Below are 16481 nucleotides of genomic sequence, written 5' to 3' on the forward strand. Positions count from 1 at the left end.
TGACACGGCCTAACGCGTCCCCGGTTCTGTCTGTGGACCTTCACTCTCTCTCCTTCTTGTTTCCTTCATGCCTCTCTATATTCTCTATATTCTCTATATTCACTGTGAAGAATCCTTTCAAAATACGATATTAATATTGTTTAAATAAAGATATGTGCGGCGTAATCCAGCCAAACGCTTCCACCGACTGTGTTTAACTTTAACTTTTCCCTTTAGAGAGGTTTATGTTCACACGGTCACATAAATCGGGTAGTTTTAGGCATTTTAGCACAAATAATGCTGTTTTTATGGTAACGCCGACTCCTGATACGGCCGCTTGTCAACTGTTAACATACTGCAGTTTTAAATCCTCGCCCGCCTCTTTACCTGCCCACCCGCTTCAGCCCCCTGACGCCTCTGACACCTGTTCATTGATTTTTGAATTACATAAGCGAATAACATTTGGATCCTTCTTACTGCCTGTTATTAGAGCTGTTAAAGCTACACCTCCTGCTGCTGCAAACCATGTTCTTTATTTTGTTATCGCATAGCAGCGGATAAAAGCAAAGGCGCCTCCAACGCAGTTTGCTTTTGTTTTATTACTCCGAGTACTTTGTGTAATTTCATTTTGACGGACTGCTGCTTGGCGGCTGCGGAGGGGAGTGTTTGTGTTTCTGTGTGTTGATCTTCATGCAGCCGCACTGCTGCTAATGATATACATTGTTTTTTACATCCTGCAGAGTAAACTGCATTAACACAGCTTTTGTTTCTCATCTCAACTCACATAGGCCTCCATTTCAGTTAATGTTGAGCGACGTTTAAACGTGGGAAAACGAGCACGTGAAGGTTTTACAGTGTACGGTGTTTGTTTTGTCCTTTCTGCACTTAAACCTAAAATAAATTCTCTTTTTGGCAATTTGGTGGCAGCAGAAACAATTTGTGATCACAACATATCACCTTTTAAACACCTGGTTGTGTCCAATATTCTCTCTTTTAGCTCTAGCTTTGGTCTCCACCAACTCCTGAGGGAAATATGTCTCTTTAGCTGCACTGAGCAGGTTGTGCACTGTAGGGTCTTGCGGCTTTTTCTCTGAAAACGACACTTTGAGAGTGAACCAGGGTTCGAGGGTAACTGCTGACAGTGCATGCATTGTTATTATTTAAAATAATCTAATGCAAGATGTAATCATTAACACTTACTTTGGGTTGTTTTGGTTGGACTCGTGGTTGCTGGTTGTGACAGTAACTTTAATACGACAGCAATGAATCTTATTCTGAAAGTAAACGGAGAAGCCGTGCAGAGCGAAGACATTTGTCCTTCACAATAAAAGCCCCCCTGGGATTCGCTCGCTGAATGTAGCTGCAGTAAATAAAGTTGAGTTAGCATTAGCAGTAACTTAGCTCTGGTTCAGCTGTAGGACAGTCAGCGAGGCATCGATTAGATAAGATACAAACAGTCGTTCCCTGTGAATCTCTCGTCAACGCAATTTGAATCCAAAATGGCGGATTCTGTCTGGAACACTGAAAAGGACCACGTGGAGTTACTGAACACTTTAAATGGCAGCAGAGCAGCGTCACAAACGAAGCTTTGACTTCATGAACATCTTAAGGATTATAACTTCAGCCCTGCCCCCCGGTTTAATCCCACTTCACTTCAGTGAGGACGGCGGTTCATCCTTATCTGCTGCTTGAACTCAAAACTCCTTTCATCAAGACTCGTGTCCGTTTTTACCTCGTGTCCGCTCTTCCTCCTCGACTCGCTTTAATGTCCACTACAAAGGGAAAGTTAACTATCTGTCTTCTCTTTACTGTAGTCCCTGACATACATGTATTGTTTATTTGTAGACTCTTCCATCAGAGGAGCCTGCAGTGATTTCTTAACACTTGAGTAAAGAGTGAGGTTTGAAACAATAATATATTCTCTATATCTTAATGTTCTTTACTGTTTAAAACCCAAAAGATCAGGGTCACAGTCAAGACTTTAAACTCAATAACTCATTTAATGTGATACTGAAATGAAAAAATTAAATATGAGCTCATCACAAGAGTCCATTTTAATAGTTTCTGGCTTATCGATGTTCTGTATTTAGAAGTGACAGAAGACATTACTCACTTCTGCTTCAGTTTCCAGCTTCCAATCTAAAGTTTCACGACCTTGCGTGACCTCGAGTCTCATCTGTGTTTAGACGTCGTCATGAACCTCTGAGCTTTCTATGATTGTGTCGTTTCTTTCCTGCTGATTAATTCCATCGGGGTAAAAGTAAAGTATTGTTGGATTAACTTCTTAAAGAGGACGCGTCACGTGTGCGTCTTATGACACATAATAGTTTGTATTATGGGCGTTTACCCTGATCAACAGTGAAAACAAGATTCTTATTATTAAAGACATTTCTTCTATAATAATATAATATTATTATTACTAATACAGCAAAAAGTGTAATTAAAATAAATAATAATAATAATTTAAACTAAAATGAAACCAAAACCTTTTTTTTTTTTTTTTAATTAGACTAAATTAAAATTAAAATAAGGTCCTCCAAAACTAACTTAAATATTATTAGAAATTAAATAAACTACTTTATTTTGTATTTACTTTGAGGGGAAAAATCTACTTTCTAAAGTAAACACCGATTTAAATGAAAGAGTTCATTGTTGACCTTTGAAACAGCAGCAGACGATATAATCTCACCCCCCAGCTCCATGTAGTGGCTGTTTAGGAGCTTTTAATCATATCACCTGATCTTCATCAGCAGATGGAGTTTGCTCCGTTTCCATGGAGAAAAAACATCTGCATCATCCACATGTAAATGGAAACTGAATAAAAGAAACATATTTAGTAGATGATTCGAACGTCATTGGCTTTTAAAGATCAAAAAGTCCAATCAGTAAACGTATTGCTGTGACGTGTCGATCTGTGTTACAAAGAATGTGTTCCCGCCTGAAACGCATGAACACGGCTCCCGGCGCACTTTGCCGCTCTCTGGTGCAAATTCGGCGTCAAGGTGAAGAATGAACTTTCACGCTCGACAATAGAAAAAGTCAGAAGATAATTTCATTTCATCGAAAGGTTACGACCAAAGAAATCTCACCTCAAGCTCCATTTAGTTTGTGTCACATGATCTTCGTCATGCTTTAAGGATTTCTCGCTGAAGTTGTGAAACAGCAGTTGACCAAACAACAGAAGCTCGATGTCCATCAAGCGGTTTGTTATGCCGCCTTCATGTCGGTGTGAAGAAGAGTTCAGAACGTCGCTGCGACACCAGCTGCCTCCCCGTCTGAAGGTAAATGTGTCTCAGGCTCTCTCGCTCTGTTGGTCTGTGTTGTGTTTGCTGGTTTATCTTAATGTGACCTGCTACACAAACAAGTCACGCTCCTCCCTAATGGGCTCCTCCGTCATTCCCGCACGACGCTCTCTCACCACATTCACACACAGCCGCTCGCTGCCGGACGATTACAGTGATGAATGAGTGACTGAGAGCGACGTGTGACCGCCGGCAGCTCTGCATAAACAACAAACCATAAAAGAAAGGAGACTGATTTTCCTCCTCGACGGTGCAGAGAGAGAGTGATGGAGGAGAGGGACATCAGCTGAACATCAACATAAAAAGTGCTCAGAGAGAAAGAGGCTGGAGGTAATCATGACCCACAATGCTTTGCCGCAAATTCCTCGCGGGCCACATTTGATATTAGGTTTGGTAGATAAGAAGGCAGAAATCATCTCTCTCTCCGCTCATATTCTGGATAATACACAATATTTATTTTCCTCTCGCTCCTCTCTGTATATTTCTCTACTGTAACACGTGTCCTACATGTGCAAACACAGAAGGTCTCTAACGTTTAAATGAAGCCGCACAAACTCTTAAAAATCATCAGCGATATGATGATGATGCTGCTGCTGCTGCTGCTGATGGTTACAGATGTGCAAACTAGAAATATACTTAGATATTATGTTTAACCTCTGACGTCTTCAAAGTCCATTAAACTTAAACAAATCCATTTACAAATAAATGTCCTAAAATAGTCTATCTATAGTGTATTGTGGTGTTTAATATCTACTTTATTCACTTACTCTGGTTTAGATGTACAGTACGGAAACGTTTGTGAATAGTACTGTACATCTACACTCATACACAAGTATAATCCTACTTTAAATTGCACGTACGGCATTGGGAATAATATGCCACACGATTTTACAAAAAACCTGAATTACGTTTAATGTGTAACAAATTAACACCCCAACTTCCACACCTTTACTTTGTACTTCGCTACAGACATGTAACGGACTCTACTTTACTACTTACTGAACGTTAACTTTAGACGTAAAATATGCTTTTTCACAATCGTTCAATATTCCTCTCTTTACTCCCTTTTTCTTCCTCCCTAGATTATCTTTGATTTCCTCCTCTCTCAACCTTGTTATCCTTTTTATCTTGCAGTTTATTCTTTTCTTTCTGTCTTTGTCTGGCTATAATACACATAACTTTATGGTCATGCTCCCCTCCTCATTCCCCTCCTTGTCATTCTCCATTTGTCATCCCCTCGTCTGTCTTTGCCTGGAAACCAGACAAATCTGCAAGGTCACGTTTTATTTGTTCTCGCAAAACCCCTCCGCCCTGCGCTCCGGACACATTTCTGGACAGCGGCCTGAGAAGTGTCCGGCACAATCAGAAGCGTTTATCTATGACTGGCCGTGTTTGAGAGGATGACTGGACAGAGGGCCGTAAAACAACCAGGATGCAGCTCATGTGGAACTTTCTGTCCTTGAGATGTGTTTGCAGTACTGTTACGTCACTGTTAAGTCCCGCCCTCATGTGCTGTGATAGGCTGATACTACAGAGTGTCCATGGGGTCCTAAAAAGTATTTAAAGGTTAAAAAAAAAAATCAATTTAGCAACAATTAAAACCTTTAAAAAGTCATAAAACGCTGTTTTCCGATGATCTGCGTTTTGTAGCTTGTTTTCAATATGTATATTTGTCTTTAATAATGTCTCTATTATCTCTTTTCAACTGCAACGTGTGGAAACAGACATAACACTGGTGTGAAGCGTTACCAGACAGTACACTGAACTGTAATGTTATATACCATATACTTGTAATATTACATAATATTCCCTCCCCAGCTTCCTTCTCTCAGATTTGTGTGTAATGTTTTCTATTTGCGTCCTCCCCTCCAGTCAGAATATCATGGCCTGTATTAAATGAACACATTACTCAGCCAGCGTCTCTCCGTGAAACCCTAAATAAACCCCGACACTCTCCACATGCTCCTGAATAATTAAAGCGACCTGACGTACATCCCGGTGGCTCGTAAACATAGCGTCACGTTTGTTGTGTGCGTCGCTGCTGCTCTCGTTCAGAGGAGAAGGCTTTACCAACTCTGAAATCCACTTTATATTTGAACCATCTTTAGAACCAGAGCTTTGAAGTCTGGGACAAAAATAGATTTAGTTTTTTGGTGCCACGATGTTTAGAGCACTTCAGCGCCCACAGCTGTTCCAGGCTGAGAGCAGAAAACAAGAGTGTAAACATGCTGCTTCTCCTGCAATAATACCGACTCCCATCTCCAGTTTCTGTTTTAGAAAGTCGTAGATCAGTCGTGTTGCATATACACGACAGAACATGAAGCAGGAGAGCACGCTTGCCACCACACCATGTCGCTGTTGAGAAGAGAACAGATAAGTGAGCTAGAGTTCAAATGTAATTCTGATGTGCAGACATTAGTACTGCAGGAACGGATGCAGAGACACGCATATAAAGGCTGAACATGTCCTGCAACAGTGCTGCAGCTGTGTGTTTGATGCCTCGCTTCTTGGCTTACAATGCTGGACCCCTCATTTCTAAAATGTGTTTGATATATATATATATATATATATATATATATATATATATATATATATATATATATATATATACACATAATGTAACCTTTAGGTTCAGAAGGACATTAGCACTTTAGGACACCAACATGGAGGATCAAATAATTGTCATTATGTGGTGTTTTGTTGACTTATAAAACTCACGGATCTATTAGTGTTTTATAATCTCACCTGTACCTGTAAAGCCGGCCCCCACCACTCCACCCCCTTGTGTTGTTCTTATGCAACCCGCCTGAGAACAGCCATGTGTTTGAAAAATGTCCCTTAATGTCTCCATTTCCTCTTCATCTATACATTCTGTGTATAAATCTGGCATTAATGAAGATACTGACCGAGCGCTTGAACAGCCACCAGAGCAGAATGACTTTATTTCTAATGATAACGAGCCGATTCTAACTCGCTCTTCTCCTATAAATGTTTTATTGGATTTATGTGTCCATTTGGCTCCTGATGCAAAGAGGAGGGAACTGGATCTGTGCCATAATATCCCATCACAGTTCCTCTCACCTCTGCAGTCGCACACAAGTTCATTTGAAGTTGATGTATTACAAGTGCCAACGGTAGAAACACAGTTCTTTGTCCTTAGTTGCTTTTATTAACCAGATGTGAATACAGTTTGGAAAAAGAGTCCAAGTTGTTGTTGTTGTTGAACCGGTCTTGACTGGAAAGCAAACTCTGAACTCCTAATTCTAATTCCAAATCACACCTGCTCATGGCACAGTTCCAGAGTCAGGAAGGTATCCGAAGCCCTGGACACTTTGCACCAAGAGAAATCAAGAAATCAGCTGTTCATTTGAGTTCTGTGTTTCTGTTCCTGTTGTGGCCGTTTATGGACAGTGTAACGGTTTATAATCCTAAACCTTATTAAACTGATGTTTATCAAATTAATAAATCTCCTTCAAATAAGTTCAGATCCTTTGAGAGACGCCGTGAAGGTAACATCAAGAGGATGTGTTTCTTTGCTGCAGCACTTTAAGGTCAGCGGGACACGGGGGACCTCGTTGCTTTTAATCTCAGATCAGAAAACGCATCATTTATTAAAAAATGAATAAAAAGGAGCAGCCTTTGTGTTGAGTCTCAGAGCAGCAGAAAACGCAGTCTTCAGAGAACATGGACAACATATAGGAATAGATAAATATCAAACAAGCATTTCTTATTTCAACCCTAACCCTGATGTTTCCCTGAACCTAGCCAGAGACGTGTTGTGGCTAAACCTCCACCGTAGTGCTGTCACATTATAAAACACATTCATTACTACATTTGTGATTTATAACGGGACATATGGCGTCGTCCTGCCAATAGGGGGCGTCGGATCAGAACAGCATCTCGTTCTAAAGGGAAGTTACAAACATCAGAGGACATGTTGAAGCATCTGTAATGAGACACGACCTTATACTGATGTAACGCTACAAGACTTCACTCCATGAAGCGTGTGATGACTTTAAGTTAAATGTCCATGTTTTGACCGGCTTGCTAACTCTTCTCATGTCTATACGATGGTTAATTGTGTTACGTGTGGAGGTCCTTCTGTTAGGGGGAAGCCAATCCCCTCCAGGCTCTGCTTGCTCATTTCTCTTCATAAGCATATGCATCCTCAGAAATCTGCATATGGAGCTCTCAGGACAACGCTGCGGCGCTCTCAGGGGAGTGTGGGGTGAACTATAAAGCGACCACACTGACTTAATGCACATCAGCTCTTAGATAACTTCTGCAGTGTGGAACTCTAAAAAGAGAAGTGTGGGAAGATGATCTGCTGTACTGGTGCACGCAGACAGCAGTAAACCTACTCTGTGCTCTCCTTGTAATGTGCTCAGTGCTGCTGCAACATCATCCAGGTAAACAACAGGGAGATAATGAAAGATTCAACACTGTTTTTGGGAACATTTGGACAATCTGGCCAACACACACACACACACACACACACACACACACACACACACACACACACACACACACACACACACACACACACACACACACACACTGTCTGGTACCTTTCAGACAAACACACATGCTTCGATGTTCACTGACTGTATTTCGGAAAGCTCTTAGAGGACGCAGGTGTGTACGAGCTGGCAGGAAGCATCTGTTACATAACTGCTGCTTCCTCTACGATGTAAATATGCTTTATACTCTGCTGTTATTGCCGATGTCTCAATGCAAAAGTATCTTGTTCTAGTGATTAGATTCCATATGTTCGTCCCATATGCCCAAATGAATTTCAGTTGTGGTGCATTTACACTGAGGGCAAAATGGAGAGGAAAAAAAAAGAATCAAAATTGTGCAGGAAAGTTGAAAGTCCATGAAGAGCCTGCAACTCATCACGTCAGTGTCATCGGATCCTGATGTCAGAGGGACGGATGATTCAGGCAATAATAATAATAATAATAATAATAATAATAATAATAATAATAATAATAATAATGATAATTATTATTATTATAATTATTATAATTATTATTATTATTATTATTATATTATAATAATAATTATTATAATTATAATTATATTATAATTATTATTATTATATTATTATTATTATATTATTATATTTATTATTATTATAATAATAATAATAATAATAATAATAATAATAAAGTAATTGATTGCTCTGCCTTTGCTTTGACCGTACTCTGAGTTTAACGAACTGAAACACATTGTTGGTAAATAACATTTAAAAAGTCTCAAATAACTCCAGAGGAGGAAATCCAATCCAAGTGGTTTCACTGCTGGAGATTAATACACGTTTTAATCAACATATCTGTACTTCTACTTGTGCAAGTATTCAATAACTTTGAATTTAACCTCATTTCAAAAGCTCCTCCGATAAAAGGCTATTAAATAAATGTTGTGTTATGTCATCAAAGGTCTTGATGACGTGATGTAACGTGATTCATCACCGCAGCCACAATGTCACCTCAAACTTTCAATTACACTAATCTAAAGGCATTAACGTGGGTTTGTAATACGGCGCCGCTGATCTCACTCTTTATAATCTCTGTGGTACTCACACCGAGGCTCGCCACGGTAATATGACAGCTGTTCATCTGAGTGTCTCCCGAGGAGCCATTTATCCATCTCGCCCCCCCCCCTTTTACGACTTCTCACTTCTGAGACGCTGACGACGGAGAGCCACTCAGCTGCGTTAGTCGTAACTCTGTGATTCTGTGCATATGTTACGTGCTTTAGACTGAACGAGACCATATGTGAACGCTGGCTGTTGAGGAGACAGAAGGATGGAATAATTGGGTCAGTAGAAATTAGGCTGAAAGTGAGAAATGTGTCGGGCTCCTCGACCCGCTGCCACGTGGTCCGAGCTCTCATCATGCAGAGCTTTGAGACGCGTGGAACTGCCAACATATGAATGCAATGCCAGACAATTTTACTTGAGTGTTTTTAAAGACCTCTGACTGGCAGCAAAGTCTATTTAGTGATGGATCAAGATACAGTGTGACGTCTCACAAACAGGCTTTTCACTTGACACTGTTTTGGGGAACAACATTTGCTGTTGCTGCTTTCCAACCTGTGAGCGTCTGGGACAATCTGGCCAACACACACACACACACACACACACACACACACACACACACTGTCAGGAGATCATGACCAGAGCTACTGTTGTTGCCTAAGTGAGAATTAAAAACATTGTGACCGGACGTATAAGTCCAGGTTTTCTTTTTATATCTACAAGCTCAAGTCTGAATAGTTTTAGTACACTGCCCGTCCAAAAGAAAAAAGTTGCACACTCTAGTATTTCATTGGACCGCCTTTAGCTTTGAGTACGACACGCATTCGCCGTGGCATCGTTTCGATGAGCTTCTGTGTCACAACATTTATTTCCGTTCAGAGTTACATTAAATTTCCACCAAGATCTTGTGTTGATGATGAGAGAGGCACGAGGCCTGATGGAGGCATCACTTCCTCCGCCTCTCTTCTCACCCTGACGCGCCCATCACTCTGGAACAGGGTGAATCTGGATTCATCAGACCACATGACCTTCTTCTTGCTCTTCTTATGGCTCCACAGCTGTTTTTGTCCCGATCCCTTGAGTTCCCTTCGCATTGTGCGTGTGGAAATATTCTTACTTTCACTATTAAACACAGCCGTGAGTTCTACTGTTGATTTCTCACGATATGATTCCACCAAATGTTTAAGTGATCTGCGATCGCCATCATTCAAGAGTTGTTTCCGACCACATTGAAGATGATGGTTCACCACGATCCTTCCAGGTTTTAATAATGCGTTGGACAGTTTTAGTAGTTTCAGTGCAGTAATTATCCAATGGAAGCTCTTACCGATAAATCCAGGTGGTGATCTGTAAGGTTTAGGAGGTGGAACAGTTGCATGACAACAAAGGACACACGGTAGATTTGTCGAGGTGTACGTGAAGTGTGCTTGCATTAACTTGCATCAGTCACTTGTGGGCATTGGGTTTAGTGGACAACACATATCAGACTGACAACAATAATAAATAAAGATCGGCCATGCTTCCATAGAGGAGAAAGTCCCACAACCTCCCGTCTGCACACTGATATTCATGTGTGTGTTTGGCTGCTTTCAGATTGAGCGGCTGAAGTGCTCTTCACTTCACTGTTGAGATGCATTTGGTTCTTGCCTCGACAACATGAAGAGGCTGCAGCTGCTGACGTTAATACAAAGTGATTGTTCGTTAATGGAGGTTCAGTGTATTTGATCGAGTCACATCAGCGTCATCAGCTCACTCGTGACGCATTCAAGTTTTGATTATTTCAAAAATACTTCATACAAAAAGACAATGGACTCATTGTTCTCTTAAAGAGTACAAAAAAAACTTGTGAATGACTTTTAATCAAACAACACTCACTTGTCATAGTTAATTTGATTTAAAGTGTTTATGTTCCAGGTTATGCCTCCAGGCAGCCGAGGAGATTTGAAGTGATAGACTCACTGGCTGCTTGCTTTGGCTCGGGAAGCTCTCAGCAGCAGGGGCTGATGATCAGGAACTACAGAAGCATAACAGTTGAGAGTTTAGGAGGTAAAAAAAGGTGGTTGGGTAGATTATTGATGGACAGCTCCCTTCCATCTCTAACTCAAAGATCGACCCAGCTTCCCAGCTATTGGGAGCGTTATCATTTTAACTAAAAATAACACTTAAATCACCAATTGGATGGCTGGCTGCCTGCCTGGCAGTGATTTCTGTCATTCTCAATGTAATTAGTGTGTAAGGGGAGCCAGGAGAGAATGGCGCCAGACTTGGGCTGAATAATACAGGGGGAGGTGTAGGAGCACTGATGGATAATTTAACATCCAGAACATCTCCAGAAGCCAGCTAGACTTTGCAGGAGCTGAGTGTGCTGCAGAGAATTCTTTTGACATGTGAATGTGTTTAAGCGAAAGAGTTAAGACGCACTGACCGATTTCATAATAATAGATATTCCTTTTTTTTCTCTCAACCTTTTTATCTCCAATGATTAATGTGAAATGCTCAGCGGAGGACAGCCAGAGAGATTTATTATTCATAGTATTCAGAAGAAATAAGTGTTCTGATAAGCACCATGTTGTTCTTTTCTCTGTGTTCCCCCTGCAGATAATCTTCCGCAAGATCAGTGAAGTGAAGAAGGAGGAAGAGGAGAGGCAGCGAGCAAAGAATGAGGTGCAGCTCACCATCCCGCAGGACCATCCCGTCCGGAAGCTTTTCCAGAAGTTCAAGCAGCAGAAGGAGCTCCGCAACCAGGGAGCAGCGGCCGGCTCGCAGCTGGACGTGGAGAAGAACCAGCTGCAGGTGGAGCAGCACCACCACCAGCACCTGCACCCCCACAGCTTGCAGCTGGGCCACTCCAGCCTGCAGCACTCCCTGCCCCTCAGCCTGCATCGCGCCCCCTCCTCATTGCAGAACGGGGCTCCGCCCAGCAGCAGCGTTCTGACCGTGTCTCAGGTGACGCCCATGCACAGCTCGCTGGCGTACAGCCATCCTGGCGAGCCTCCCGCCAAACAGAACAACTGTGATATCATGGAGTTGCAGCCCAGTTCTGCTGGAGGTGGAGGTGAGCAGACTGTCAGGCTCAAAGTCAGCACCAGCCCTGCGCAGGCGAAGCCGGCCGTCAAAGCCAGCGGCTGGATGCGCCTGAAAAACAACACGGCTCCAGTGGAGGCCAGGAAGGAGGGGCTTAACAACAACGTCAAGGCTGTTTCCGTGGAGATGCTCTCTCAGGAGGGTAAAGGTCAGGAAGCAGGAGGAGGTGGAGACATAGAGGAGGGCGGGGTGTCCAGCAACAATCCGCTCCGCAAGACGGACTCCTGCGACAGCGGCATCACCAAGAGTGAGCTGCGGATCGACCGGGCGGGGGAGGCTCGGACCCCCGCTGCGGTCACCCCCGTCCTCCACAGCCCCGTCCCCGGAGGAGCGGGGTCCCCTCACCCTTTCTGCCCCATCCCAGAGCAGGCCCTGCAGGCCGCGCTGCACGAGACCCGGCTGGAGCTCCGGGAGGACATACAGACTCTGGGAGGCCGTCTGGGCGCCCTGGAGATTCAGGTAGCTGAAATTATCAAACTGCTCTCGGACAAGAAGCGGCCGTCCACGGGGGCGCTGTCCGCCTCCACCACACCCAAAACCAAAATACAACGTCAGGACATTTTCACCGTTTCTAGGCCTGTTTCTCCAGACTCTGAGAGGGACGACGGGCTCTGAAGAGAGCTTCACCAGTGGTGTAGGGAGTGCACTGGAACATGCAGTGATCACATGGCACATTGTTCTGCTGGGATCACGATCAGCAGTTTGAAGGCACCGGTTACGCCACTGGTCTTGATCCTCGGAGTTAAAAGACTGGCTTCTTTAACATTTGCACACTAACTTTTATCTGCAGGTCATGTGAGAGTGCACACTCCACAGTGACCTGGATCCCGTTTTTGTGATTGTACATACCTCTCTATGCATGTCCAGCTGGATTCTGGCCTGCCAAAGAAACAACTACTGAACGTACTTATTGCCTGTATATTATGCAGTTGACTGCATGCAAATGGAATTTAAAGAGAACTGACATTTTATTAGCTACACTGTACATATAAATATTTTTCATTGATAATTTACTATGTGGACATTCAGGGTTTGCATACTGGTAGCACTATAAACGTTGAATAACAAAATGGTTTACTGGCAAAGGGATTGTGCATGGATTATTTATAAATAGAGAAATGGAAAGGGATGGAGGGGTTTTCCTTTGCCTGTGAGATGAAAAGTTTGATTCTGCTCTCGCCCTCTAAGAACACAGATTCCCAAATGTGATGAAGAAGCATCACTTAACACATGAAGGGGATTTTCTGGTATGTTTTTATATTAATTATCAATTTTGCTTCTTATAATATTAATAATAATAATAATAATAATAATAATAATTTCTATTTTTGATGACTAAAATGTCCTTGGCCTCAGTTTGATGTCGGGTAAACACTTAAATGGTTATTTTGTTAGAATCGTCCTTGTGTCTATGCATCGCTCGGGTACGCCGCTAGAATATACTGATTATACCTTTTTACCATGAAGGATGTTTCTTCTCTTTCTTTGTTCCATTCCTCTGCATGAATCAGGGATGGCAGAATGCACTTTGGGTAAAGCTCGGTCGACAAGGACGCTTTGGGGAAATAACACGGAGTTTAGTTCACGTAAAGGTTCACTCTCAGCACAGTGACATGTAATCCCACAGCCCCAGCGCCACACACGTCTTAACCAGCGAGCGTCGCACTGAAGCCCGCTCTGAATTCCACTAACGACAGCAGCTTCGCATCAAAAAGCTCGAAATACTGTACTTTTTATGATATCTGTTTTCTAAATCTGCATGCAAAGGAGCAGTTTTATGCTCCAGAGTGCATCTATATATATATATATATATATACACATATATATAAATATATATTTGTGTGTGTGTGTGTGTGTGTGCAAGAGCTGACACACACTTCATGCACACACATGCACAGTGCGCTGGCGTCTCTTGACGTGAACCCTGACGGCCCAGAGACACTTTGTCTTCACAGAAAGGCAGATCAGTCGGTTTTGTCAGAAGTCAAGGTTTTTCAGGTGTCGTGAGATTCAGACGCCTCGCCCTGCAGCGCAGCAGCACACACACACACACACACACACACACACACACACACACACACACACACACACACACACACACACACACACGGAGGATCATATTTAAAATGGCAGATTATTGAGAATAAGGCAGATGGAGGGTAGCCATCATGGAAGCTTGAAATAGTTTTAATGACTAGATTCATGTCATTAATGTTTATTATCCACAATGTGAGTGAGCGGACAGGTGACAGAAAAGGGTCAGTGACTCCTGACATGCCTTCAGGTGGCTGTGTTAGCGTTTGTCATTAGCTCTTTGATAAACTAACAGCTTGTTGGACTTCTTCTCTCGTCTGTATTAGACAGTCAGCAGTAGAGAGATGACAGACGAGGAGGGGAGAGAGACGGGCATGGTCCCCTAACGGACGCAAATCAAGGATGTTGCTGTTCACGGTCAGCTGGTGATGCAAATCAGACATTTAAAAGATGAAGGGGATCAGATATTTCTGCTTACCTTTCAGTCTAATGCCAGGAGCAGAGTGCAGAAATGGCCCCAATAGATTTAATCTGTGTCATACTGAAGTGTGTCAATACTTCAAATGCCCCCGATAGAAGACGAGTATATCAGAATATATTTGCCCTCTTTAACTAGTTTCACAGCCTCTGCGATGTCCTGCATGACAATGGATGCCAGGGATGTTGACATCCCTGATCCAGGAAGTCTATACGCCGAGATATGCTGCAAAGAATGATTGATTTATGCTAAGTGTACTCCTGCAGAGGACACGTCTATGTGCACAAATATTTACTATTCTAAATGGTCACACTTGGAAGGTGGGGCAAAAAGCCCCAGAGAGAGAGAGGAGGGGCACGCCATCAATCGTACAAATAAACGTGCAAACTCCAGTCAGTTGTTCCTGTGTGAAGAATAAAACAAATATAGTGAGAGAGAAGTTAAAACCCCGCCTGCCTTCTCATCTCTGCGTTTGAATCATGGCGTCCCCTCGACCCTGGCTGCACGTCATGCAGGCCTAAAGTTAACCTATCTCCAATCTAAGGCGTCATGATCACATAATCTCTCACTGTGAGCGTTTCCAAAGAGAAACATTGTGTATTCTGATCCCAGTATACAGTAGATGGATGTGAAGAGAGAGAATAAAAAAGTATCTGGCTCTCAAAACTTCCCACCAAACCATTTACTGCTCTGGAATTTAAACATCTATTTTCCTTCAAGTCCATCATGATTCAGATTTGTCTCTCCGCTATCATCGGACTGGAAAAGGATGAAGATTAATAACTTTGTAATGCTAATTGGCATAAAATCACACCAGCTGAAGATGAGATTAGACACGAGAGTGCTGTCGCTATATGCTAATCAGGTTTTGCTTTTGGAACATTCTTTGAAAGAATACAGTTTTAATGGCTTCCGCTGTGCCGCTTTATTTAAATGTGCGTTTCATCCCGTGCACATGAGCCTGTTTTCTGTACCAGCCTGCTTTTTACATTTCCACTTGTTCTCTGTGCTGTTGGCCACTGAGCGGATCCCCTGCAAGAATCAGGGGCAAGTGCCTTGCTCAGTGACACGGCAGCAGCAGCGGTTTCAGGCCACCTGGCCTCCGACCATGAATGCTGAAATTGAGCTATTAGAGGATTTCGATGATGGCTACCACTGTACCCGTGTAGAGCGGCACATACATTCCAGTATGCTTCGTATCTCTTTATCTAACAGACATGTCACTCTTATGGAATATCACGCAAAGCTATGCAACAGTTGATTCTCTTACAGCTGTGAAGACGCTGATTCTGATGGACCTTTATCGTCATATAGCATATAGTCTCAATAGATTGCAAATATATCTGTCTGAGGGATGGGGCATCTGTTTGCATGTGTACATAAGATGTTAGTTATTTATATCCAACAACCAAACATGACACCTACACTTAGCAAATGATGGGAAACAGTCAGAGGCTGAACCGGGATGACTCAGACTTTTCATGGGTCAAACTCTGGAGCTCCGAAACGAATGACCAACTTCCCGTTAGCTTCACTCAGATTTTAGATTTATGCCAACATGCTAATTTGCTAACAACCTGCTAAATATCCAAGTTCATATAGAAAGTTAACAGGCTTTGAATTTCTTATTACAACTTGAGAGAATCCAACTTAATACACTTAGAGTACTCATTGATATTTGTAATTCTGGAATAGTTTGACGTAGGAAATCTATCGTAGACCAGTTTGTCCAGCCAACAGAAAACTGGACCACAATGCAATGCAGTTACAGCTTGTATGCATATATACCTGCATGTGGTACAGAGTCCTCTTAGTTTGACCAACTTGACTTACTGTCTCGCTCTCATTTGGCATCAAAGATTCTTCTCTGGGAGACGTTAAAGGCTTTTTGGGAAACCAGGAAGTCACTTACTGAAAGTGAGTGCAGCAACAAAAAGTAAATGACAACATAACTCCCAGAATACGTGGCAATACAGCTGTCACTGAGATCACATGATGCAGCTGAACATTACACATAACGAAAACAGAAGCCACGATACAGGAGGAGATGACAGCGAGGATC

General features: G+C 42.5%; 1 protein-coding gene across 1 annotated transcript in view; it reads left to right on the forward strand.

Moving 5' to 3' along the window:
- kcnh5b (potassium voltage-gated channel, subfamily H (eag-related), member 5b) overlaps positions 1 to 16041 on the forward strand; it is a 102590-nt gene extending 86549 nt beyond the window's left edge. Inside the window, exon 13 of the mRNA XM_029426865.1 lies at positions 11422 to 16041. Coding sequence (XP_029282725.1) covers positions 11422 to 12522 — 1101 coding nt within the window. The 3' untranslated portion in view covers positions 12523 to 16041. The remainder of the gene's footprint in view (positions 1 to 11421) is intronic.
- The last annotated feature ends 440 nt before the right edge of the window (positions 16042 to 16481 follow it).

Source organism: Cottoperca gobio, unplaced genomic scaffold (assembly GCF_900634415.1).
Source record: "Cottoperca gobio unplaced genomic scaffold, fCotGob3.1 fCotGob3_245arrow_ctg1, whole genome shotgun sequence".
NCBI lineage: Eukaryota > Metazoa > Chordata > Actinopteri > Perciformes > Bovichtidae > Cottoperca > Cottoperca gobio.